The sequence below is a fragment of the Budorcas taxicolor genome, chromosome 14 (assembly GCF_023091745.1).
Source record: "Budorcas taxicolor isolate Tak-1 chromosome 14, Takin1.1, whole genome shotgun sequence".
Lineage (NCBI taxonomy): Eukaryota > Metazoa > Chordata > Mammalia > Artiodactyla > Bovidae > Budorcas > Budorcas taxicolor.
The window spans coordinates 39,782,680-39,810,180 of record NC_068923.1 but is presented as its reverse complement, the minus strand read 5'-3'; the positions used below and the strand labels follow the sequence as shown (position 1 = coordinate 39,810,180).

The following is a 27,501-nucleotide window of genomic DNA, read 5'->3' as shown; positions in this document are numbered from 1 at the left end:
GGGGGGAGCTGGGGTGGGTGGGGGAGGGGTAGAAGCTGGATGTTGGGAAATGAGTAGAGAGTAAGGCAGTGGAGCAGCAGGGTCAATAACACTGTGTGGGTTGCTGGTGTGGTTTTTAGCTACAAAAGGAGTTATGGGGTTGCAGCCAGAGAGGAAAGCAGATGGGGGACTTTTTCAAGATAGGAGTGAGCTGATTGTTCTCAAGGCTTCATCAGGAATCAAGATCCCAGGAAAGGAGGAAGGTGATGACAAAGCAGAGGCTCAAGAAGTGGAAGGGAGGGCGGCCAGGACACGGAGAGAGGACGAGCCTGGGGAGCCCGGAAGCAGGGATGGGACAAGGTGAGGGTGACCCTGATACCAGACGCATAGAACATAAAGCACATTTTGTGCGTCAGGGCCCCCACTGGGATTAAATCACTAATTTCTTAACGTGCAACATAAAGCAGCTGTTACGTGTGCTTCTCATGAGCGCATTACACAGCCTCTGTTTCGCTTCCCCAGAAGACCTGCCTCCTGGGTGGGTCCGCACCTTAGCAAACGTGGAGCCCTTGCCCTCGGACTCGATGGTGATGGTGTGGGTCCGCCGGAGCAGGATCTGGTCGATGTCTTCTTCACAGAACTTGGAGCCCTCATCCTCCTCATCCATGAGCGCACCATAGGCCCCCTTCCGGAGAAGATCCTCTATTTCTTTCTTGGAAAGCTGTTGTACCTGTGTTAGAGAAGTATTTAAAGTCATTTAGACAAAAGAAATCAACCCTGAATATTCATTGCAAGGACTGATGCTGAAGTTGAAGCTCCAATACTTTGGCCACCTGATGCGAAAAGGTGACTCACTGGAAAAGACCCTGATGCTGGGGAAGACTGAGGCAGGAGGAGAAGGGGATGACAGGATGAAATGGTTGGATGGCATCACTGACTTGCAAACGCTGAGAGATGGTGAAGGACAGGGAAGGCTGGTGTGCTGCAGTTCATGGAGCTGCAAAGAGTCAGACACAACTGAGCTACTGAACAATAACAAAGAACCGAAATGTCTGGAGACTGAACAAATGCTTACTTTTTTCTCCAAGACAGTAAACCTCAATTATGACGAAGTAAATGTGACCAAACATGCTTAAAATATTGAGGCCAAAAAATTACCAGATGAGGATGATTTCTCACTGGGAGCTAAACGAAGCAAGGAGCAGAGTGAAGCACACAGGGTGAGGACAGCAAGGCTTACCCCATTGGGAGCATTCTCCCGTCCGCTCATGGACTGCAGGACTGCCTTGTCCAGACCCAGCTTCAGGCTGGCCTTGTCAAACATTTCCCTTTCATAAGAATTCCTGGTAATCAGCCTGTATATCTTCACAGATTTGCTTTGTCCTATTCTGTGACATCTAGCCTGAGCCTGAAAGAAAAAGCAAATGCATGGCCACCAGAGAAAGAGAACACCCTACTGCCAGTTACAAGAGCATCTGTTCTGATAAGTAGGTGTACCGTTCAACAGTGGAGGGTTAACATGCCAAGAAATGACTTTCACATTATCAATCAATTGATTACCGGTTGGTTCATTTGCCCCGATCATGGGACACTGCCTGAGCGACGGCAGGATTTCAATTTATTGGTCTGATGTAGCGGAACGACTTTCCAAAGTGGGGGAGGGGTGTACCAGAAAGGTTTTCTTGCATGTTTACCTGGAGATCATTCTGGGGATTCCAGTCAGAATCGAAGATGATGCAGGTATCAGCAGCAGTGAGATTAATGCCTAGGCCTCCTGCCCTCGTACACAGGAGGAACACAAACCTATCAGAGTCAGGCTTGGAGAACCTGTCGATAGCTGCCTGACGGAGGTTGCCTCTGACCCGGCCGTCGATCCTCTCATATGGGTACCTGGAAGATGTCAGTGTCAACAAGGAGGCCTGGCAGATGGCCACAGGACATGTGTTCCTTTCCTGGTGCTTTTAAGAACGTACTACAACATGGGATATAAATTAACAGGCTCGGGCTTCCCTGATGGCACAGTGGTAAAGAATCTGCCTGCAATGCAGGAGACAAGAGACTTAGGTTCCATCCCTGGGTCGGGAAGATCCTCTGGGGAAGGAAATGGCAACCCACTCCAGTATTCTTGCTGGAGAAATCCCAGGGACAGAGGAGTCTGGCGGGCTATAGTCCATGGGGGTCACAAAAATGTCAGATACTATTTCAACATCAAGAAAAAGCTGTCCTCCCCTAGCCCAGAGAAAGAAGTGGAAAAATAGAACTACCTGCAAAAGCACGCGTCATATGGGACAACTGTCATGCCCATCCATAGCTTTCAAGAAGAGCTAAGACACAAGCCCCCACCCATCCCCTTTATCACACAGGCCACTTGGAGGTGAAGCGTGTGGAGCCCAGTCCCACATTCCCCCCACCCCCCACCCCCGGGGGCTTGGCCCTCACCGTCTCTGAATGAGGTAGTCTTCCAGGATGTCCAGGCAGCGCACCATCTGGGAGAAAATGAGCACCCTATGGCCACCGGCCTTCAGCTTCGGCAGCAGCTTGTCAATCAGCACTAGCTTGCCAGCAGCCTGGATCATCGCCTGGAGCTGAAAATCTGGAGAGTCGGCATTGTGTGTTTCTTTAAACTCTTCCAAAATTTTCTCTTCAGCACCTGCGGAGATTGGACAGCATAATAGGAATACTGTAAAAGGTTTTTTTCTTTTATTACTGAAAACAACAAACCTGCTTTCAACACCCACTGCAAACAGCAGGGCCCAGAACAACGCATTCGCGCTCACGAACACACATCCGTCCACCAGCTCAGAGTGGGGTCTGCAGGAAACCAGGGAGGTAGAAGAGGGATCAGAGTTTTCAGCATGACACATTTTCAAGCGTTTGGGGGGGAACCCCCACATTTTCCAACAAACAAATGTTTGCTGTCTGTAGAAACTGAATTTCAACAACAGACTGTCAAAGCTAGAAGTGGCAGAAACAAGCCAAGGGCCGGATACCTACAGAAAATTTGGAACCTAAAATGCTAAAGAAATGAGGAGCTGTTTACTCGCGAAACATAAACACACATAACAAAATCTGTTCTGAAACTAAGAGGCAAGGGAACAGAGTTCTAACAATTGCTGTGCAAGGGCAGTCATCTGTGTATCTAAACTGCCTGTTAATATGGCCAAAAGGGCTGCAGCAAAAGGGAGTCCCGCTTCAGGGATAATATTGAGAGATTTTTTCAGGAGATCTGAGCACACATCTTCACTGCAATCTCTCCATCTCCCTCTACATTCATTCTCATTTGATAATTTCCTAAAGTACAAAAGTTCTATCTTGAGTTATCCAAAGCTTTAAACAATCAACCTCTGTTTAATGAAAGACATTGATACCTAACCCTCTCTTCTAATAGCCCCTCAGAGACTTGCACTTGCTGCGGGTGCATCAGAGAGACTGTCACCTTCCTAGGGACCAAAACTCTTCCCACCTCTGCCCCTGACACCAAACACACTTGTCCAGGGAGTAGCCGGCTAAGCTTCCTGCAGCCGCTTAAGTGGCTTAACTAGAATTAGACAGCGGGGTCCAGGGTAGGGTGAGGGGGTTAATCAGGGCCCGGGCACTGTGCTCCACCCTTGCGCTGGGGATGCAGGGTAGTCACTTCTTTGGGAAATACAGACAGACAAATCCATCTGATGGGATTACTTCCCAGCCTTAAACCACATCAGGAACCTGACTTCTTAACCATTGGTTTTTAAACATGAAGGCACTGTACTGATGGGGATATGAGACCCTTCCAGGGTTTAAGGGCCAGGTCACCTGGGCCACCAGAGCTGCCAGGACAGAAGGGGGGCATGCAGCCACAGGTGGGACAGCAGTGCCCCCACTTCCCTTTTCAGAGCACCTGTGGAAATGAAGTCATGACCTGATCATATCCAGAAATACAGTCTGTTTGTTATTAATCAACAAAGAATCTTTCTGAGACCAGATTACAGTCACAAATGCCTGGGCTGGGCCGGGAGGTCTGTGCAGAGCAAGCCACTGCTGTTTCCCAGGAAGGGCCAGGCAGAAAATGCCAGCGGGGTGGGAACTGCCGCTTCTCACTCCCTCTCTCTCCCATGTGAATAAAAGGCTAGTATTCGGGATTTCAATCTGAAGGGAATGAAAGGCAAAGGTTTCTCTAAGAAAAGGTAAAAACCAAACTGCTGTTGAAGAGCATCAGCACGAATATCCTTGAATGAAGCACCCTCTTGAATAAATGTTCTTGCATCCTACATGCTTGCTAAGTTGCTTCAGTCATGTCCAACTTTTTGTGACTCCATGGACTGTAGCCCATCAGGCTCCTCTGTCCATGGGGTTCTCCAGGCAAGAATACTGGAGTGGGTAGCCATTTCCTTCTCCAGGGGATCTTCCTGACCCAGGGATCGAACCTGCATTTGTTATATCTCCTGTGTTGGCAAGCAAGTTCACCAAATGTCCCTGTATAAAGTCAAATAATGTTTTCCAAAACAGAAAATTTAGAAATCTAGGTTCTAGATTCAGGACAAGAAGGTCCTCAGGAGACAGGGGGAACGGATCATATCCACATATTACATTAGGTTTTTTCAAAACGTTTCTTCCTGTTGGATAATATACTATAAGCAATTCAGAAACACACTTCACTTATAATATCTGGGTAGTTATTTTTTGTTAAAATTAAGATATTAATATCAATCCATAATCAAAATATACTATTTTAGATATTTTAGTGAATAGTTTTCAAAAATGAAATAATCATGACAAAATTAATGTGTTTGAACTATTTTAGCAGAAAATTTGAAAATATAAATTCAGTCAAATCAGTAGAGAAATTTTTTTCATTTTAAATTTATTTAGATGAGAAAAGTACCTTTCCTTCTTTTTCAATTCTACCAATAATACATCATCAAAAACTGTCAGAATTAAAATATGTCCTTTCTTATCTGACAAAAGTTCTTACTGAATTAATTCAGCTCTTTGCTATGAATTCAGGCTCTTAAAGTGGCAGCCAGTTGTCACTAATAACGCTTCCTTTAAATATATCAGCAAACATATTTCCTATGCGATGCTTTCAGCTATAATTATACTCTGTCTGGGCTTCCCCGGTTGCTCAGCAGTCAAGAATCTGCCAGCAATGCAAATCATATAGGACATGCGGGTTCTATTCCTGGGTTGGAATATTCCCTGGAGGAGAGAATGGCTACTCACTGCAGTATTCTTGTCTGGAAAATACCATGGACAGAGGAGCCTGGCGGGCTACAGTCCATGGGTCACAAAGAGTTGGACACAACTGAAGTGACTGAGCACATATTTTCCAGAAAAGCTGAAGAAAGAAGGGCAGGGAAGATGTCCAGGAGGAAAACCAAACTGACCTCTAAGCCATTCAGTGCAGTTCAGTTCAGTTCAGTCGCTCAGTCGTGTCTGACTCTTTGCAACCCCACGAATTGCAGCACGCCAGGCCTCCCTGTCCATCACCATCTCCCGTAGTTCACTCAGACTCACGTCCATCGAGTCGGTGATGCCATCCAGCCATCTCATCCTCTGTCGTCCCCTTCTCCCCCAATCCCTCCCAGCATCAGAGTCTTTTCCAATGAGTCAACTCTTCACATGAGGTGGCCAAAGTACTGGAGTTTCAGCTTTAGCATCATTCCTTCCAAAGAACACCCAGGACTGGTCTCCTTTAGAATGGACTGGTTGGACCTCCTTGCAGTCCAAGGGACTCTCAAGAGTCTTCTCCAACACCACAGTTCAAAAGCATCAATTCTTCAGCGCTCAGCCTTCTTCACAGCCAACTCTCACATCCATACATGACCACAGGAAAAACCATAGCCTTGACTAAACGGACCTTAGTCGGCAAAGTAATGTCTCTGCTTTTGAATATACTATCTAGGTTGGTCATAACTTTCCTTCCAAGGAGTAAGCGTCTTTTAATTTCATGGCCGCAGTCACCATCTGCAGTGATTTGGGAGCCCAAAAAGATAAAGTCTGACACTGTTTCCACTGTTTCCCCATCTATTTCCCATGAAGTGATGATTCTCAAGGTTATCAATTACTAAAGATTTACCTTGATACTAGATCTGTAAACATCAATCAGAAAATTAAAAATTGGAAATAGGCTATAAAAAGCCCAAATACTCCAATAGTGTTAGTCACTCAGGTGTGTGTGACTCTTTCGTGACCCCATGGACTGCAGCCCACCAGGCTCCTCTGTCCATAGGATTTCCCAGGCAAGAATACTGGAGTGGGTTGCCATTTCCTTCTCCAAGGGATCTTCCCGATCCAGGGATCGAACCTGAGTCTCCTGCATTGCAGGCAGACTCTTTACCTACTGAGCCGCCAGGGGAGCCCAAAAATACTCCAATGGCACTGCCCTAAATTAAAGTACTGCATTTGTATTTAAAAGTGTGTCTGTGCACACATGTGTGTGTGTATGTAGCAGAGACAACTTTAAGGAAGTGTGGAAGTCTGTTCCCTTAAACAGATGGTCACTGTGAGGGCAGGAGCTGCAATGTTATCCAGTTATACTAGCCACAAACAAGTAAGAAAATATTTCTCTTGAAGATTACCCTTTGGCTCTCTGAAATTCATTCCATCACAAGCTCAGCCTCATCTTCTTTCTGCTCACTGTTCTCCACACCCCTTCTGCCCAACAACACGGACTCATAAGTCAACCCAAGCCATCGGGGACCCCACCACGTCTTCAACAGCATTTCCACTCTCACATGCGCACATGTGCTCAGCTGCTTCAGCCACATCTGACTCTTCAACCCCACGGACCACAGTCTGCCAGGCTCCTCTGTCCATGAGATTCTCCAAGAACACTGGAATGGAGTCTCTTGGAGGCTACTGTTCCTCTTTTCAGACATCAAATGAAAAAAACTGTGTATTTGTGTGTGTGTGTCTCTCAGATTACACACACACACACACACACACAGAGCTCTACTCATACCACCGACCACCTTCGGCCCAGCTCCATCTCCCTAGCTCAGGACCAGGCTGTAGACACCACAACGGCCTCACGGGCTCTTACACACATGAGGATGAGCAAGCGGCAGCACTGAACACACAATGGTCACGTGTGAGTCTCTCTTGGGAAGACCAAGCTAAAAGCAGCAAGTCTGAAGCAGAAATGCACCAAGGTCACAGCACAGCCATGACCTCAGGTGCTGCGGTGAGGCGGCTCCAGGGAGGGACCACTCTGTCATTAGTAACTGCAGATTCCGGAGGTGAGCTGGCCCAAGGAGGATAGATTACAAAACGGGGAGAGACTAGGAACTCCTGACATCAGCTGCATTTGAACCTCACGGATTATGATAGTGACAAAAAAAAGAAAAAAAACAACCTGGCTTGGTTCCTTCGCCCCTGGAAAGCACCCTAACTGCATTGCTGGCCAATCATAATTGTACACAAACACCCCGATTGAGACCACCATCACTTTTCTTTAACCCATATTAACTCCCGCCTGGATGACAGCAGTAGCCTCCTAGTGGGGCTTTCTGTTTGTATATCTTTCCCTACTCCCATCTGTTTATTCATATGACGTTTCCAGATCAATCATCCTAAATCCCATGTCTAATCATTTCTTAGCTCCACCAAAATTCCACAAGCTGGCATCTAGGCTTCCCATAACCAGGTTCCACTCTGTCTACGGTTCACTGTCCCATTGTTTCGCACACATACTTTATATCCTGGGCAGGTTCCACATTGTTCTGCCTCCTTCTCTTGTCTCCTGCGGTTACATCAGCCTAAATGCCCCTTCCTTTTTTAACTATAATGGGCAAAAGCCTGTCTCACTGTCATCGCTTTCGAATGGCTTTCCTGCTCTCATGCCTCCGGAGTATTTTACATGTCACAGGCATGAATTCCTCTAATGATTTCTGGAAGAGTACGATACAGGTTCTTACTCTTATCAGTTACATAACACTATCAATTTAGTTAAGAATACAGGAAGATCATGAACCATGCTCTTGATTATCAATGCTCGAGATAACCTCTCACTCTTAGAGAATGGATGCTGGAAGCCTCTGGACTGAGAGAAGTTCTTTCCCATCAGAGTTTTGAGGCATCCAACAGCTGCCTCTCACACCAAAGGTGCTCTTTAACTTCTCTGATGTAAACACACACACCTCATTGGGGGTTAATTTTTCTTTTAATTGTTAGCATGTGTGATGGCTTCCAGCCAGCGAGCACCGTCACCTCCTTTCAAGGAGTGGGATGCAGATGCAGGACAGGTGATGTGAGGTCCTGCTTCAGGGACCATCGGGGACAAAGATGTTGCACCTACGGCTTCACAGAAGGAGGCATTGTGAACAGGAAGATGATGAAACTCACACTGGGGCAACTACAAACCATACAATAACACGTGTGGAGGGAGGCAAGGATTTCTGGGGCTTCGACAACGACTGAAACAAGGAGCCAGGCTTACCGTTGATAAGGTAGGGGTGATTGCAGCACTTCCGTAATTCCATCATAGTGTTTAAAAGGTTGGGTACGTTAGCTTGACCACCACCTTTGGAAAGAAACGTGAAATTCTTCTCAAGGATGGCTCGGTAATATTTCTTCTGAATGTTTGTTAGCTCCACTTCAATGATAGTTTCTTCTTTGGGGGCCAAGTTCTTTTCCACGTCCTCCTTGAGACGTCTCAACATCATTGGCTTTAGAATAGCCTGGAGTTTTTGCACCTACAAAAGGATCTTAAGTAAATACTGGTGTTGGGACTTGCTAGCATGGTAAAACATAGTCTACCATAAAAAACCAGGAGTCTCTTATTTATCTACCTTTCACTTTCGTTTGTCGAAGGGTACGAGGGCATTATCTTACAGCTCTCATAATAGGAGCATGTGAGGGTTGAATGTCCAGTTTCTGATGGGCTAGTTCACCTGGCCAGAGAGTCCTGAACAGCCAGGAGGCTTGAACGGAATACAGCAGAAAAGAACCCTATTCATTCTGTCAAGTTTTCCCTTCTGTTTGTTTTGAGCCTTTGGGATGATGAGGAAGGAAGGGAGAAAGTCGTAGGAATGACTCGCTTCAGTTCTCTTCCTTTCTAGCAAGAGCTGACAGAATGTGTGAGTAAGCCAGGAGCTCTCTGGTCCCTCTCTGTTCTCATCTCTGTTGACTGGCAATAGGACACGGCACACCAGACAGCTCTGATTTATTCTACGAAGGGCAAAACAAAACAGACTTCCCTTGAACTAAGAGAAGAGGTTTTAGATGGTAAATTAGGGGAGGGGGCACATGAAGACCAAGATTTCAAGCATCAAGTTTGTTTCAAATAGAGCTTAATAACCAACACCTACATAACTCTCACGATGTATAAGATAACTGGCCACTTTTCATACCCGATACCATATTTATTTCTCATAGAAATCCTGCAAGGTAGTTAGGAACCATGTTTCTAAATGAAATATGTAGACTCAAGAAGAGTAAGCAATGTGAGCAAGCAGGAGCTAAGACTAGAACTTTGCATCTCCAGGACGGACACAGCTTGCGAAATTTCAGCCACTTCTGACACTACCCCCAAAAGCACACAAGGCAAAACCACCAAACTTGACAGGACAGCAGCTGAAGAGTAGGTGGACAGGTACGGAGACTCCGTAAATCTCAAGAGCCCTTCAGGAGGGCAGAGAGACCAACCAACCAGCCAGGACATCGCCTTAATGAAGACTCAGAACATCCAAGGAAAGGATGTGTAAATCTCACTTGTCTACTAGGTGGGGGGAAACTGACATAATTTACATTTAAAAAAATAGTTAAATCTTAATGCTTTGGCCCTTTGGGAGTTAATCCTCAATTCAGTGACTGAAATACAAAAGGAGCCACGGTAAGTACCTGCTCTTCGGTTTTCAGATCACCAAATTCTTGCATAAAGGTGGTTTCCGAAGGGAAGCGAGTTGGTTCTAAGAAGTGAAGCAAGCTGAAGAGCTCTTCCACTGTGTTCTGGAGCGGGGTCCCCGTCAGCAGCACTTTGTGTTCCTATGGGGATGCGAAGATAACTGAGCAAATCATAACAAAAACCATAGCCATGCCAAAGCCTCCCTCGGGATCAGCATTTCCCCAATTCCACTCGTGGTCGCTGAAATTCAGCATCCACCCAGCATAAAACACAGGAATAAGATCCGAAGGCAGAGATGCAAGAAATGTGGTCTCTGTCTTAGATTCCCAGACCGTGTAAGCGTGGTCTGCTATTCTGTTTTTTCCTGGGATGTTTAGGTCAATGTTTTGGCAGTGTGGCCCTGCACGTCTCCTGCGTCTCGTGGCATCTTTTCCCACCAAAGTTCAAGTTTTGCCTCAGATCCCTAGCTCAGATGAAGCGCACGTGCTCCTTTTCTGCTCTCTACAGGGCTGTGCCCTCCCCATCTGCTTCCTGCATGACTCACTTAAGAGACAAAAGAAGGTTTTCTACAGGCAACAGCACATGAGAACCTGTTTTGTTCAGCAAACATTTCAGTCTAGCAAAGAGGTCAGCTTGGTTTCAAATACCACAATCATGTTTTTTTTTTTTTTTTTTTCAATAGAGGCTACTTCTTACTTTGTCTCCTTGAACCAAGGTAGGTATTTTCTTTAAGGCACTTCTTCCTGTTAACGAGCTTTTTCTTCAGCTTTCTTTATGGATCCATACCCTTGTCCTCTTATTTCTACATATCCAACATGGTGACCAGTCTTAATGACAATGAATTTACTCATCTTAAAGGCTTTATTACGTTCTACTTTGGCCTTCTAGGACACCACACAGTTAATAAAACTATTTCCAAAAGTGGCTACACCTTCAAGGAGGTTCGAAAGAGATATTCTGACTTTACTGGAAGTCTGACAAGGCTTGACTGCTGAGCAGAGTATGTGCTCAGTAAATACTGGATGGTGATTTGCCTGAAGGCATGCTCATTTTTTCAACATCTATTGAGTCTTATCTGTCAATGAAGCCCTTTGAAACCACAGTGAAGCAGTTAGATTTGCTTTTATTCTTCCTTTGGTTTCTTTTAAATAAAGAGGGTTCTGATTCAGGAAGATACACATCGTCATCTTCTAACTCATTAAATTCATAAAGAGTAAGGAGCTTGCAAACCAATGCAAGATTTTCTAACGTATAAGCATACTGGTGGGTAACATGGGCCAAGTCCCTGATTTCTTCCAGTCCTGAATTACTTTACCCAAGAATTTTTAAAAATATTGCCATAGATTCAGGAAAACCATTACTATAGTGGAAGAGCTGTATCAATACTAAAGATCGTCTCTCAGTTTTTTTTAATATCCTTTATGATCAACGGAAATACTGAGCTGCTAACCAAAATACTTCAGCAAAAGTAATTTTAAAATTAACTTATTTGAAAAACAAGAAAAGAATTTTTTTACGCTGCTTCCCTTCAAGTTCTTTTTAAAGCCAGTTCTATCAAACAGTTACACAGAGAACCCTTTGGTAAGGTTGCACAGGTAGTGAAATTACACCAGGTTTCCCTTTGAAAGTCATTATTAACATAAATACAAATAATATACAGGTGTCACAAAATGTCAAGTAAGAGACAGGCTATCAGGCTTATCACATCCAAGTTCAACTTTGCCAGCAGCTAAGCTTTCAGCTTGAAAATGTTGCCATTCCTTTTAGCTCTGATGGAGTGACATTCACTTAATTTCATTTCAGCAAAGTCTTTAATTTGTGTGAGGCCTCCTGACAATGAATGATGAGCTAACAGAATCCATGAAGACCCTCCACCACCTTCAGAGGGTCCCCTCCTGTCCATAAGCGACAAGGAGACGGCCCTGCCTCCTGCGCTCCCATGGAGGGGGCAGAGAACACAAATGCCCCTCAGCCCAGCAGCTTCTCGAGCGTCTGCTTGGTGACCGGAGAGTTGAAGATGCTGCCTGGTCCTTGCCTTCTGAGAATCTACCACTTTCATCATAACTGCATCCAGCGCAGGTAACAGCCGTTCTCTGTGACCTGCTCTGTGGTGGGGTGGAATTATTATTTGCCATTTTCACCATGACTTATTCTAGGAAAGATGAATAGAGACTGGTCAGTGGATATGTTCTCATGATGTATATTTGAAGTAAGGATTTAAAGACTAGGCAATGACCAGACCCCATGGACCACAGCCTGCCGGGCTCCTCTGTCCATGGAATTCTCCAGGTCAGAATACTGGAGTGGGTAGCCATTCCTTTCTCCAGGGGATCTTCCAACCTGGATTGAACCCAGGTCTCCCGTACTGCAGGTGGATTCTTTACCGTCTGAGCTATCAGGGAAGCCCAAGAATACTGGAGTGGGTAGCCCATCTCTTCTCCAACCCAACCCAAGAATCTAACGGGGGTCTCCTGCATTGCAGGCGGATTCTTTACCAGCTGAGCTACCAGGGAAGCCCCAGTGAGCAGTTCAGAAGGGGACAAATGTATATATTCTAACTCTGAACAATGATATTGCATTCCATCAACAACTCTTGATCATTGGAAAAAACAATTATTTTGTTCATTTGCTAATCAGAGCTTTCTGTGGTGAGACATGAATGAGTTATAGGTATGCCAGGTCCTTGGGGCAGCTGACAGGCTGAGACAGTCAGGATCCCAGGACTGGTCACCTGTGGCAGTGGCCAGCCCTCTTGGCTTACCGCAGTATGATACACAAATATTATCATTTTCTATATGTGTCACTGTGGGAAAATGGTTAGGGAACACTACCGTATATAACAGAAAAACTATCTGGATAACAGATTCTAACCCATTAAAGAAGCGTTACTATAAACAACAGAAAATCCTTTGGAATCTCCTAGTGACAATTAGATTGTTGGATGTTGACAGTTAAACAAACTGTACTCACCAATGAAAGGCTATTTTGTAGTAAGAATCCGCTATCTGGGAGCACAGAAACTAGTAACAGACAACTCAGATGAACGCAGATGACTACGCCTTCAGGAAACGGTGCCATAAATGTCTCTTATATGCACCCCTGTGGAGATGGGCCCCTACTCAGAAGGCAGTTAGGTTTCATAAGAAAATTAATGTTCACCTAAGTGTTCTTGCCTGGAGAATCCCAGGGATGGGGGAGCCTGGTGGGCTGCTGTCTGTGGGGTCGCACAGAGTCGGACATGACTAAAGCGACTTAGCAGCAGCAGCAGCAAACCTGAATGGGTTTCTGAAAGTGTATTAGTCATGCAGTCAGTCCCACTCTGTGACCTCATGGACTGGAGCCCGGCAGGCTCCTCTACCCATGGAATTCTCCAGGCAAGAATACTAGAGTGGGCTGCCATTCTCTTTCTCCAGGGGATCTTTGGACCCAGGGATTGAACCCAGGTCTACTGCACTGCAGGCAGATTCTTTATCATCTGAGCCATTTCCTCAATGTAAGACTAAAACTATCATCTGGAGAGACTTGTTACAGCCCTAGTGTTTCTCTTCCTCATGTTTTCAAGATTATTCAAAGTGTTCTAATTTGTTTTGTGGATTGAACACCAAAATAGTACAAACTGCTCTGAGAAAGGTCTTAAGGATGGAAAACTCCACTCTAAATAGGATAATTCAGTCAGACTTTTCCCTTTAAACAGAACTAGATTTTGTTTGTTTTTAATTAAAAGAATAGCTGGCTAATCCAATCCCCTTAATTTAGGAATAAAAGAAGCCGATTCAAAGAACCAGCTGCAACAGAAAGCTTTTAAGTGTTCTTTTTGGTGGTACCAGTCTTCAGTAAAAAAAAATTTACAGCCATGAACATACAGAATATTCTTTTCCATCTCACACTCTCAATTAACAAGAGATCAAATTAATCTATAGAAGTCAACATTAAAGGATTTAAAAAATCTTTTTGTACCTTTGAAAAACTCATCTAAACATCTAAGACATGCTGAATAACAATATCTTTGCTTCTGAAATGTACATTAAAAATAAAAACAAGTGATCAAAACCCATCCTGTAAACTACAGAGTGAACAGAGGCCTGAGGGTGACAGAGTCATGTGATAATGTCTGCTAGAAGACCACGCAGCAGTGCGGTGAGGAAAGCCAACCAAACTCCAACCACTGCCACAGTATGTTATCCCAAGATACTCCTACCGGGGGAAAAAAAAAATCTAAAACAGTCTACTCACGAAGTCCTGACCATCTCTTGGGAAAAGAGTATGTAACAGACCTGGTCTAAAACTCCAGATCAAATTCAAGGCCTTCTCATGCACTGAACTTCTAAGTGTCTGGACAAATTGGGCCAATTTCAAATATCCACTCAACTTAGAGAGAAAAACTACACCTACAAGCCCTAGAATATAACTGGATCATCATCATGGAGCTAAAGTTTGGCCCAATGGCTTACAATGTGGCAGTACTTACAAACAGAAGGGAAAAGCAGACACTTGAAACTCAGCGGAAGTATCATGAACACACTCTGCTGTGATAACAAGTGTACAAAGACACCAGCCAACAACAGAAGAATCAGGAAGACAGCAGCAACTTTTAAGTAAACTCAGGAGCAAACATGTCACAGGATTTGACAGGCTTTGCAAACACCCTTCAAAGGGATTGGCCGGACTCAGAGCATCAGGAATACTGAGTCGGTTAACAATGTTATCCAAGTTCAAGGGAAGCACCAATATGACCACTAACCAAGTCCATCATCTTGAGTCCCTCCAAGAGCTTGCAGTTCCTGTTCTTCAGCCTGTGGGCTTCATCGATGACTACACATCGCCAGGGAATACTCCGCAGCTCAGGACAATCGGTCAGAATCATCTCAAATGTAGTGATGATGGCGTGGAACTTATATGACCCCTTTATCACTCGACCCTATAATAAGGACTCTGCGTTACTGTTTAGCATTGAAGATTACATTAATAACTTTAAGGATGAATAAATAGCATAAGAGATATACATATATGTTTATCCTTTTGGGAACACCTTTATTTATACTTTATTTTCAAGGTATTTTTGGAGGTTTTAAGCTCTTACGGTACAACAGAGTTTTAAAATCTTTCCTTTTTTAAGGAAGTTTTGCAATTTGTTGGTAAAATTTCCAATCCAGTTTTTTTATAGATAAGATGCAGTAAGTGTGCCTATTCTAGTTACATCCTATAGACTCCAACAGGCAAAAGGCCAGAGGGGCTATGTACTAAGGCAACGTTTTAAAAATGTTTTTACTTTTTAAACCTTTTTTTTTTTTTCATTTTGTAACTTAGTTTTCACTTTTAACGTGCCAACATGAAAAAAGCATTCAACTCAGGACAGAACTATCAACAACTTTCCAAATGTAAAGATCAACACCAAAACACATTTTAATATTCTTCTCCTTTAAGTAATTGTAGGTCAGATTTTACATTCAAAGCAAATAAATATAGAACACAAAACTCTGTCCTATTTCCAGTTATAGGACTTGCATTTCACCTATTGCTTAAAACTATTTTATTATAGCACATACTATTTGTTCTTCTTTCTCTGTCACTTATAATGCTTCAGGGTCAACATCAAAGATAATTTCATACAGATAACTAGAATTAGTTAAAAGTCATAGCAACTGCTACTAAGAGCCAAAGTATAAATTATTCCCTCTGGGTATATTCAATGCACCAGTTAATGTTAGGTGCCTAATATTTTTCACTTCTAGAAACAATAAAGAACACAATATGCTTCCCATTTCCATTTAATAACTCTTTTTTGGTTTCACTTTCTTTTAGGGTTTAAAAAATAAACCAGATTAGGCTATCAAAGCATTGAATGATTTTCAGCAGCCATCCAAGGTAAAAATAATTTCATGTGTTCTAATAATTAGAAAGACCAAGGCTATAAAAAGGAAGACCTGTCGTCATAAGATAAGGAATTATAATCCAAACATAAATTGGGTAAGAAATCTAAACAAAATTTCTTTAGTTCTGAAAAATCTAGACATTCCCCCAAAAGGTCTGAAAACCATTTGAACATTCAATGTGTTAAAGCACCCCTACGTGTAAGGACTGTCCGCCTAAAACACTTTACCTGGGGATCTTTGAAGTACATTTCATACAACTGAATGGTCCGACGGCTAGCTTGACTCCCATGGTACACAACCACGTTCAATTCTGTCCAGGTCCGGAATTCCCTTTCCCAGTTGGGGATTGTGGACAATGGGGCAATCACTAAAAAAGGGCCATGGATTCCTTTCAAATATATCTCATAGAGAAATGTAATGGACTGGATAGTTTTTCCCAAACCCATTTCATCTGCTAAAATGCAGTTTCGCCTTTGGGAGGGAAATAAAACAAGGAAACTTTCATGAGTACACATACAAGACAGCGCTTTCTTGTCACAAGGTAAGTGTATATATCCATTAAACTCATAAATGCATGCCTTAAATGCTTCTTTAAATACAATGAGATACATTTTTCAAACAAAATGTTCGGAGACACAGAAAATTACTTCCACATACTTCAATCAGTCTCTACATTAGTACATGCTAATTAGACAAATATTAAGCATACTGCCAGTGTTTGCTTTTTTAAATAATTTTTATTAGCGAGTTAAAATGTTGCTATATTTGATCAATACTCTCAATAACTGCAGAAGAGCTATTATAGGCTTTCTTTAAAAGGTGAAGAAAAATGCATTTTACATACATGTTGTACCAATTGAAAAGTAGCCAGTTTACTCCCTCCAACTGGTATTCCCTGAGTTTGTTATTGTTTTTATACTCCCTGGAACTCTCCGATTTCTTCCAGTCATCAGCAGGGGGTCGCTCCTGTTTCAAATACAGGAAATCCCGTTAGTGGTTTCTCACAGACCACACCACCCGGCTGTGTGCAAATGCGACCCTCCACCACCCGCCAGTCCTCACCACACGCTCTGTCTCTGGCTCCCGGGACATGAGCTTCTCAAACTCTTCAATCTTGGCTTGGTCTATGTCCTGCCTCAGCTCCCATGTGCTGTCTTCATAAGGCAGTGAGCACCACTTCACCAGATAGTGAGTCACAGGCTGGGCCGGGTTTAAACACAGCAGAATGATGTATGAAAAACATGCACTCTACTTCACTTACTGACAGACACTACCCCAGCAACAGCGAGACGGAGCTGGGAGACGTTTTAAAACTGTCACCGTCGAATGAGGAGCCCTTGGTTAGTGTCTAAAGGAACTGAAAATACAGTTAAGTCCCCACATATGAACGAGCTCTATTCCAAGAGTGCATTCATAAGTCCAACAAAGTTAGCCTAAGTACCCAGCTTGTGTGTGTGTGTGTGTGTGTGTGTGTGTGTCTGTGTGTGTGTGTGTGTGCGCGCGCACATCTACTGCACTGGCAGGTGGATTCTTTACCACTGCGCCACCTGGGACGTAGCCAACTAATACAATAAGCTATATACACCTCTGCTTTTACACTTGCTTCCAAACATCCCGGGTTTGAAATAAAGCTACTGTACTCTGTAACAGTACTGTGCAGCAGTAAAGTACACAAAAGGTCAACCATCTGTCGAGGATGCACACACATGACAACATATGCCAGACACATGAACTAACCTATGCGACTGGACATGCACACACACGTTCACACCTTTGAAAATTTGCAACTTGAAGGTTCGTATGTAGGGGACTTTCTGTAATATTAAATACTGTCAGAACAAATTGATTTTTATCTAAGCCACTGGTTAAGTCATGTTCAAAAGCCAAAAAGTATATAGAAATAGCTAGTAAATAACAAAACTGAATCTGAATCTTATTCTTATCTGTGTGATCATCAGGCAACTGATTCAGACTCACAGGGTAACTTACCTTGGTGTGTTTACATATTTACCTAACTGGCTACTTTCTTAAACAATGAGAAACAGGTTTGAACTTATTAGAATTTCTTCTTTTTTCTTAAAGGAATACTGTCTGCATGCAATTGCTTTAAAGTAATGTGTTTGAGCTCTAGAAAACTGGAGAGCAAAATACCTTGGGTAATGCAGACCAAGAAGATCTCCTTTGCCTTTCTTCTAGAAAACATTTGGGTTTTTGGATCTTCATTTTAGGACAAAGGTACCGATTATTAAGCCCTAAAACTAATAGTAAATCGATAAATCTCAGCTAAATTTAGACCAAGGCTCTGACCTGGCTGTGATGTTACAAACATTTGCTGTACTATATAAATAAAATATGGGGGAAAAAAATTTTTTTTAAGTACAACTAAGCAAAACTAGAAAGGTAAACACTGTATTACAGATATGGTCTTTGAAACATCATGGACCTTGTGATACAGAATTTGGATTAAAAATGGGACTTCACTGCAGACTCTCACTAGACAAGCAAGATTCAAACATCCAAACACTTTATGCAGTTTAATTTACAAGAAAAAGCTAAGTGACAGACCTCACGGTGAGTAGGCATATCCTTACTAAGACACAATGCTCAGAAGTCACTAGACGCGTGTTTATTCTTACGCGATGAGTAGGGTGCCCTACCAACTGCCCTTTACAACCTCTTTGGGTTCTTCAAAGCAAAACGGGCATGCTGAGACTCAGATCTCACAAAAAGAAGGATTCTATAGCATCCTCCATGTACCGTGTTAAATGAGGTCCATCAACTTCATTAGCGATGTCTTCTGTTACTTAACATTGAACTGCGTTTTTGCTACAAGGGCACTCTTATAAGCAGAATTCGTGCTACATAACAGATTTACACCAAAATATAGTAAATTCCTTACTGATCGTATCTGGAACTGTGCAAAGTGTCAGTGCTCTCTGCTTCACATTGAAAACTGATTTCTTTTAAAAAGCTCTCAGACTAAAACAAGCAACATTTTTACTGTGATTATTAAGTCCCCAAACTAATAGTAAGTTAGTACATTTCAGTTTGGTTTCGACCAAGTGTGTCATAATACAAGGCTGTGAGCAGGACCAGATCTTGAGAATTCATGATGGTTCTCCATAAACACACGTAGGCGGTCTGAGCCACTGCCCCCTAAGACAAATGGTCTTCTGTTACCTCTCCCCGGTCATCTGTGCTACGTGCAAAGTCCATTATCCGGTCAACCTCCACATAATCTGGATTAAAAAGCTCATCTTCAATCTACACCAAAGGGGAGAAAAAGAAAGTTAAAATGTTTATTTAACTCCTAAGAATAAACACTATTTCACTTTTCATCAGGCAGTACTATTTGGGGTCACAGCAATACAAAATTTATATTTGGCAAAGGTCTGTTATATTAATTGAAATGCTATAATTTAGCAAAATCACTCCCCATGAGGAAATCAAGAGTTCTCAGACTTTGTTAACTGGGTCTTTTAATTACTGTGTGAAACCTTTTTACTGTGAGAGAATGTTTAAGAATATTTTAAATCAAGTGTGAAATTACAATTCACTAATGAGCAATCCAAAAGGCTTATGGCACACAATGCATTTAGCATTCTTGAGACTGTAGTTTGCAAAAAAGATCAGAACTGTGCACAGTAAGTGCTACCAGAGTCTTGTAACTGTCTGATGCCTTATAGCATCATTTGCAGAATGTTATTCGAAAGCTAAAAACACTGAAACCAGTGAATTCCACACTTAAGCGTGAACGGAGTTTATATTGTTTGGTCACCTTTGCCAATCAGTATTAGTACCTTATCTGAATACAATCTTGGCATACATCAAAGTGTTCTCACATGATTTATTTGTATTGAACACAGAACATTTGGCTAAAAGTATTGAGGATAAAGAAATGAGGCTTTAAACATTGGGTTCTCTAGCTGAGACATTAACAGTCTTTACAGAAGTAACGCTGCTTGTCTGCAAACTGATCTCACGTAAAAGAAGACAATTTGGCTCAAAGGGAAGTTACAGATTAAGCCATACTTTAAAGAAGTCAGAGTCAGATAAGTTAGAAAAAAAAAGACACATTACTATGTGTTCCCAGAGATTAATTTATCAGCAACATAACTTCATTAAAATGCTTTGCAAAAACATTAGATACTGTCCACGTCCCCAAAGTTGCAGGTTGAAGAGCCACCTGGTTACAGTCAACTTCAGGATAACAAACATCCTCTGGGGTCCTGTGTCCACTTAATGCACCCAGTTTGGATGCTGTGGACTGTGAATCATGAAACAAAACCCAGAAACACCAAGAGTGTGTTTCAACTGCCTCGGGTATTTACCTGGAGTTCATGACTAAGGCAACAAAAACCTTTGAAACACTGTTAATTTGAAGTGTTAATATATTAAATGCATTGGCTTGTCAAAGCTTCTAGATTTAGGTGCCCAGTATCTACGTATTATGCATGTAGAGCACAAACACTAAACCTTTCCACAAACTAGGATTTTATGATAAAAGCTCTAAGGCAACTTGTTCTTAAAACAGAATCCTTTATTAAATCTGAATTAAAATCCTTAACTTTACTCCTAAACATGTTTATCCTTCAAGCAAGTAATCTATGCCAGCACACCTGTGATTTCCAGTCTCAATAATTTTTCTGAATAGAGTTTTAGTTGCAGTGACTTAAAAGGAAGCCTAAGTAATCCCACGGACAGAGGAGCCTGGTGGGCTGCAGTCCATGGGGTCGCTGAGAGTTGGACATGACTGAGTGACTTCATTTTCAAGTTTCACTTTCATGCACTGGAGAAGGAAATGGCAACCCACTCTAGTGTTCTTGCCTGGAGAATCCCAGGGACAGAGGAGCCTGGTGGGCTGCCGTCTATGGGGTTGCACAGAGTCGGACACGACTGGAGTGACTTAGCAGCAGCAGCAGCTAGGTGAATCAGAGAAGGCAATAGTGGTCATGACTAAAAATTTCAAAGTAGCAGAACTGGGGGGTGCCTGAAGCCAGGACCATTTATAGGACACGACAAAGGACAGGTATGTGTGTGAGCACACCTGCGTGTGTGTGTGTGTGTGTGTAAAGGATCAAGAATTGATATCCTTCTCTGTTAACCCTCAGATCCTCTTTTCAGACACAAGCTTATGCTCCTATTTAGGACAAAGCTTAAGATTTACTGTTACTAAGTTACCAGGAAGATAATGTATTTCAATCTTGTAATTGTTGTTCTGTCGCTAAATCATGTCTGATTATTCGCAACCCCGTGCACTGTAGCACACCAGGCTCCCCTGTCCTTCACTGTCTCTTGGAGTTTGCTCAGACTCATGTCCATTGAGTCAGTGATGCCAACCAACCATCTCATTCTCTGCTGCCCCGTTCTCCTCTTGCCCTCAATCTTTCCCAGCATCAGGGTCTTTTCCAATGAGTCAGCTCTTTGCATCAGGTGGCCAAGTTTACACTACGCCTTTGGGGGCATGGAGTTCAGATTCCAGGAGACCCCAGATTTGTTACCTGAGAGGATAAGTCTGGACTCTATGACATAAAAGCACTGCACACTCGTTGGTCTGTGACCCCCCTCCCCCATCTCCAACAAGGGGTCGGGCTGTGAAGTTGGCCATGAAACAGGTATGATTTTCCATCCAATTTCACACTTTTTTTAACAGTTTACATTCTGTTAAACTCCTTCATGGAGAGGAAAACGAATGAGTCGGCCAGGTTAGTCTTTCAGTGTGACGGTTTCTCTTTTTATCTGCTTGAGGCTATAAATGAAAGCAAACGGGTCTAGGGACCCCTGGAGGCAGCCCGCGAGAGCCTTGTTTACGTAACTGACTATGCTGGAAGAGAACCGTGGCTCTTCCTAAACTATGCAGGCATTCTTTCCTGCCCTAGATATTAGTCAGTCAATCAGTGTTCGTTGCTCAGTCACGTCCGACTCTGCAATTTCATGGGCTGTAGCCTGCCAGGCTCCTCTGTCCATGGGATTTTCCAGGCAAGAATACTGGAGTGGGTTGCCATTCTATTCTCCAGGGGATCCTCCTGACCCAGATATTGAACCCGGGTCTCCCACACTAGGGCAGATTCTTTACTGTCTGAGTCACCAGGGAAGCTCTAAGTATGGGTACCTCGTTATCTTAATTGATAAACTAGGATAAAGGGGAGGGAGGTAAAGATATTAGATATTATATCAACTCCTGTACCACAGCGTATCATCTGTGAAAAGAAGGTCAGCAAACTCTCTGACTTTAACAAGAGAAATGTCACACACCTTCCCCAATCGAAATAAACGTTTACATCCTAGAACTTAATACTAACTGTAGAGGTTTTGAGTTTTTAATCTGCTAAACTTTTTTTTTAAGTTTTTTTTTTTGGATATAAACCATTTTTAAAGTCTTTACTGAAACTTTTTACCATATTAATTCTGTTGTTTATGTTCTGGTTGTTTCACCACAAGGCAGGTGGGATCTTAACTCCCTGACCAGGGATCGAACCTGTACCTCCCGCAGCAGAAAGCAAAGCCTTAACTTGTGGGCTAAGAGAGTCCCTTACCTGCCTTGTGTCCACTTAGTTTTTCACTGTCTACTAAGTGTACTTCCATTACAAGACTGAATCATACCACTATATTTCCACATAATCTCAGAAGGACCAGTTATCTTCTAGACTAAGCAACAGGAAAAATGAGAAATTTCCTGTTTACAAATTATTTTAGCAATAACCAGTTACCAATATGCAAGTAACAGGACCAAATGAGGCAAACTAGTTTCTCTTAATAATATGCTGACGTGAAATTCAAAATTTAGAACACTTTAAAAATGTAAATACTTTAAAAAATAAAAATAAAAATGTAAATACTTTAGAAAATTAACCAGGTTTTTCATACCTCTGACAGGAATTTGTTCTGGCCTTGCTTTGCCTTAAATCGCTTAATCTTTTGCTGAATTCTCTTATCTTTTTCCAGATCTTCTATAGACGCCCATTGACAATGAAGATAAGAGCTAAAAAAATAAAACGATATGCTTGAAACAGAAAATAATTGATCTTTATGATACATGTTCATTATCACTCTCCCCACAAAATCAACTACACAGATGACTAACAGAATAACCTGTTTAATTACTTACTCATAGAGGCTGCTGAGCCACATTTCAATATAACTACTAATGGTTAAGAATAAGAGAAAATAATCAATAACAGATACTAAAATTTGCCTTCTGTGCTGGGTCTGCAGTTCTCTTACCCATTTCCCATTAAAAAGAAAGAAAGAAGGAAAAAGACCTAATAACAGGCTGTTTTCATAAGTGAATGGATTTTACTCCAATACAAAACAATTAGCCCTACAAGATGGCTTTAATTATGGATTTGTTTTGAGCTTTTTATCATTAAATTGAGAAATAAAAGGTTTCTGTCAAGTTTAAAGAATTCAAATTTAAAATAGCAAAGGTAAACCTCATTTCCTCCTTCTAAAACAACCGGGGAGAAAAGGAACACCCCCACCCAGCTCTAGAACATCAGTACCCCCAGCCCTCTCCTTGTTAGTCCTTCTGCCAGGAGCTCTGAGATGACGCCCCCTGGGGTCCCTTGTGAATTCTTCACTCTCCAATGCCTACTCTCTTCTCTCACTGGTTAGTCTCTTCTGTTGAGACTCACCACCTCTGAGCAGCTGCTGCTGTGTCTTCTCTAACCTGAACTTGAATACTCCCCATCCCACCTTTCCCTTTTCATCCCCAAGACTCACAGGTATACAGCTAATGTTGTATAGTACCTTTTTGACATTCTTTCATTTAGTTATTTCAATATCCTTTAGTACTATCATCCTCTCCCTACCCCACATCCCTATAACCTTGCCTGTCTCTTATTTCTCTTTTTAGTGATGACATTTTAAAAAATGAGGTGCTTTCAAAATCAAGATACTACTACTCTTAGAAATTATGTGGCCACTACAAAAATCTTTCAAAAAATGATTAATGATATGGAAAAGGCTGATGACATTAAATATCATATCATTTTTATTCATTTAACATCTAATATGCATTTTCATAGGTAGGACAAATTTAGTCCTACAGTGGACTGAGGGAGATAAGGATTTTAAATACATATGCCTTGTATAGATATGAATTGATAGACGCCCTGTATGCGCGCGCGCGCACACACACACACTCAAGGGAAAAGACTCAATGAAAACGCATCAAAATTCTAGCAGTGATCATTCTGGGCGGTAAGACTGTAAATATTTTTTACTTTTGACTTGTATTTTCCAAATTTTCAATAAATAACATGCAATACTGTTATAACCAAAACCAAATATTATAAACATCACCTAGTCTAGTTTCCTAACTACTGGATAGAAAAAGGTATGTGAGCACTTAGCACCTTTGTCTTGGCTGAGGTGCACATGCCTTTAAAAGTGTCGCCAGGCCGGCCATGAGGGAGATGCAGGCCCTTCAACAGCTGGTCCAGCCCTGCCCTCCCTCAGGCAAACTAGGCTGAAATTTTGGGCAGTGAAATCAGCTCCAACTAAATGGAGAAAAACCACAGGCTTCTCTACTAGGATCAGAAACAAGGCAAGGATACCTATATGTCCTCTACTGTTCAATATCACATTCTAGGCATTGGCCAATGCTGTTAGATGAGAGAAAATAAGAGGAGTGGTAATTGGAAAATAAGAACTCTATTTGCAGACAATATGACTGCGTAACTGGAAAACCCTAGAGGATCAATTAGGAAACTAATTCAAATAATAAAATAAAATAATTCAGTTATATAGCAGAATATAAAATTAACAGACAGAAGTCAAATGTCCCCATTTACACAAATAAAACAGAAGAAATAATGATAGTGAAAACCTCTTTTATAGTATCAACAGAGAAAAAATACTTAGTAATAAATTTAATAAGGAACATGTGAAACTTGTATAAGGAAGCATTTAAGATCCTCCTAAAAGACACAGAAAGCAAGCTGAGCCAAGAAAGACATCCTTGTTTTCAGATAGCAAGACTCAATATAAGAAGTAATAAATTTGTATTTATGTAAATAAAAATATAAACAACTATTTTAATGGAGTTAGACAAGTGAATGCTGCATTTATATATAAACATGAACATGCTAAACATCCAGAAAAACCATAAAAAGGAACTGTCAGGGGAAACTCCAATAAACCAGATAACAAAATACTATAAAGCCTCTATAAGTAAAATAGTATGCTATAACTTGTGAAGAGACAGATCAAAGGATTAGAGTAAAGACAGACAGGACCCAATAAATATGTATCTTCAGTTTATGATAAAGTGCACCTCAAATCACCAGGGCATAGATGGACTTTTTAATAATGATGCTGAAACAACAATATCTGGAAAAGAATAAAATTAGAGTTATGCTTTATACCACGTACCACGTGAATCAAGAACCGAAACAGAGAGGATAAAAACATGCAAATATTACAGAAAAACACAGAAAATTCCTCTTTAGCCAGGGGTAGGGAAAGGATTTCCAACTACGATTCAAAAGTAAGAACTAATAAAAGGAAAGACAAACAAATCGGAATATAAAAAACTTAAAAAAAAATACAATGCTATACACAACAATAAATAAAGTCAAATGACAACTAAAACTGGGAAAAGATAGCTGCAATATATAATATAGATCAAGGACTAATACCGCATACATATAAAGAACTGTTAAAAACGGAAGGAAGCACAACAGAAAACTGGGCAAAAGATCTGAACACATAACTAACTTACGAAAAGAAGTTCTAAATCACTTACAATAAAGGAAAATGGTACTTAAAACCACACTGAAATACAATTTCCCACAAAAAGTAAACAAACACACACATACACACACATAAACACACACACATATACATACAAACACATACACACACAAACACACATACACACACAAACACACATACACACACAAACACACATACACACACAAACACACACACAAACACACATACACACATACATACTACATTGGAAATGTTGTGTGGAAATGCGTGATCTCACACAGTATTGGTAGGAATGCAAACAGAACTATTAGACATTGCAAAATTCCCTAGGAGAAGTGCATTTATGTTTGCCTTTTGATCTAGCAATCCCAGTTCTAAAAACTCACCCTGAAGCTATGCCTCCAACAATTCGAAAATATGTAGGCATGAAAATATATATTGCAGCATTATCTGTAACTATAACATATCAGAAGCCATTTACAAGCCAGCACACATGGGAGATTGGCTGGGTAAGTTATCACGCAGATGTGCAGTGGAGTACTAGGCAGCTGTAACAAAGAATGAGGAAGACCCTATGAACTGATTTTGAGTAACGTAGTACTCATAGTATTGTGAAAAAAGCAAAGTGCCAATGTGTATTGATGATATTCTTTCATGCTTAAGAAAGAAAGGGAAATAACATATAAAATAAACCAACCTATCGATTTACCTATCTCCATATTCATGCCAAAAATTACAGGAAGGATAAATCTGAGATAAATGAGAAGGTAAGTAGGAATGGGGTGGAAAGGAAGGGAGGATGGCATTTCTTTGGGTATCGTCTTGTATATAATTCTGACTACTGAAGCATGTTAGTATTTCATGAACTTGAAAAAAAAAAAAAAGCCAAAAAAAAGAAAAATCAAAGGATGGCTGTTGCTACACCACTTCAGTGGTGTCCGACTCTGTGCGACCCCACAGACCGGGTGGGGCCTAAAATGGATTACAAATACAAACAGAAACTAACGAGCCAAAAGTAGTGTTAGTCACTCAGGTGTGTCCAACTCTTTGTGACCTCATGGGCTGTAGCCCGCCTGGTTCTTCTGCCCATGGGGTTCCCCAAGCAAGAATACTGGAGTGGGTTACCATCCCCTCCTCCAGAAGATCTTCCCGACCCAGGGATCGAACCTGTGTCTCCTGCATTGCAGGCAGATTCTTTATCGTCTGAGCTACCAGGGAAGACCATAATAAGACAAACTGAGTATCAAATAAATAACATCCCACTGAAGCGGGGCAGGAAGGAGAAGGGCTAATCTGACCAAGAAGCACTTAGAAAAAGCACTTAGACAACAAAAAATGCTAACAAATACTGAATGAAGCTAGCAGGCTTGTTTTTCACATAAATATGGTCTAATAATTCTGAATCCATTTCTTACATATTCCAGGATTGACAAATAAGAAAATATATTATGGATCACAGAAAATATATTATGGATCATATGTCTACTGTGACAGGTTTCTCACAGTAGAAAACAGAGAGTTATTAATATTAGAAGGGGAAAGAATAGAATGAATCCCGTGGCATTGAAATAAAATTGGAACTATCACTATAAAGACATTGTTCTTCCTTGTTGGCAGGTTGGCAGGTAGACAGAAATGTGTGGGTGTATACAATGAACATTTATGTGTGTGTGTGTAACATGTATGTGTATATGTCATACATACATGCATTACCATACACACAGGCACGTGGATGCCCTTCCTAAGCCCAGAAGCAATGACTCCCCAGTGGCAGTGAACACACCTAGTTAAACCTTGGTTTCTAAATGCTCTTCTCCAGTAAAAACAACCAAGGCTCCAAAGAGAAAGGACCAATTCCAGGACTTGAACAGGAAGTTTTGAGATGCGTCAGGAACATCTTCTGGTGCCAGAAACTAAGGAAGTGCTCGAAGAAGGACAGGGACAAGGTAAGCGAGGGAGGAAACAGCCTGATGGGCTTCCACTGGACAGGTCTGGGATCAAGTGAGCACAGGAAATTATGCCATGACAGTAAGGGATTATGACCCCTGAGTAACATAAGACTCCACACAGGAATTCTTTGTACTGCTGTTGCAATTTTTCTGTAAATCT

At 41.8% G+C, this 27,501-nt stretch overlaps 1 protein-coding gene across 1 annotated transcript in view; it reads right to left on the bottom strand.

Annotated features, from left to right (window-relative positions):
* The window catches only part of CHD7 (chromodomain helicase DNA binding protein 7), a 191,666-nt gene that overhangs the window by 30,259 nt on the left and 133,906 nt on the right, over positions 1-27,501 (bottom strand). Inside the window, exons 8-19 of the mRNA XM_052652070.1 lie at positions 22,543-22,657; positions 18,856-18,939; positions 16,738-16,875; positions 16,520-16,641; positions 15,903-16,146; positions 14,544-14,720; positions 9,799-9,942; positions 8,396-8,651; positions 2,419-2,629; positions 1,674-1,869; positions 1,220-1,387; positions 530-709 (exon numbers count right to left, since the gene is read on the bottom strand). Of these exons, the coding sequence (XP_052508030.1) occupies positions 530-709; positions 1,220-1,387; positions 1,674-1,869; positions 2,419-2,629; positions 8,396-8,651; positions 9,799-9,942; positions 14,544-14,720; positions 15,903-16,146; positions 16,520-16,641; positions 16,738-16,875; positions 18,856-18,939; positions 22,543-22,657 (2,035 nt within the window). The remainder of the gene's footprint in view (positions 1-529; positions 710-1,219; positions 1,388-1,673; positions 1,870-2,418; positions 2,630-8,395; positions 8,652-9,798; positions 9,943-14,543; positions 14,721-15,902; positions 16,147-16,519; positions 16,642-16,737; positions 16,876-18,855; positions 18,940-22,542; positions 22,658-27,501) is intronic.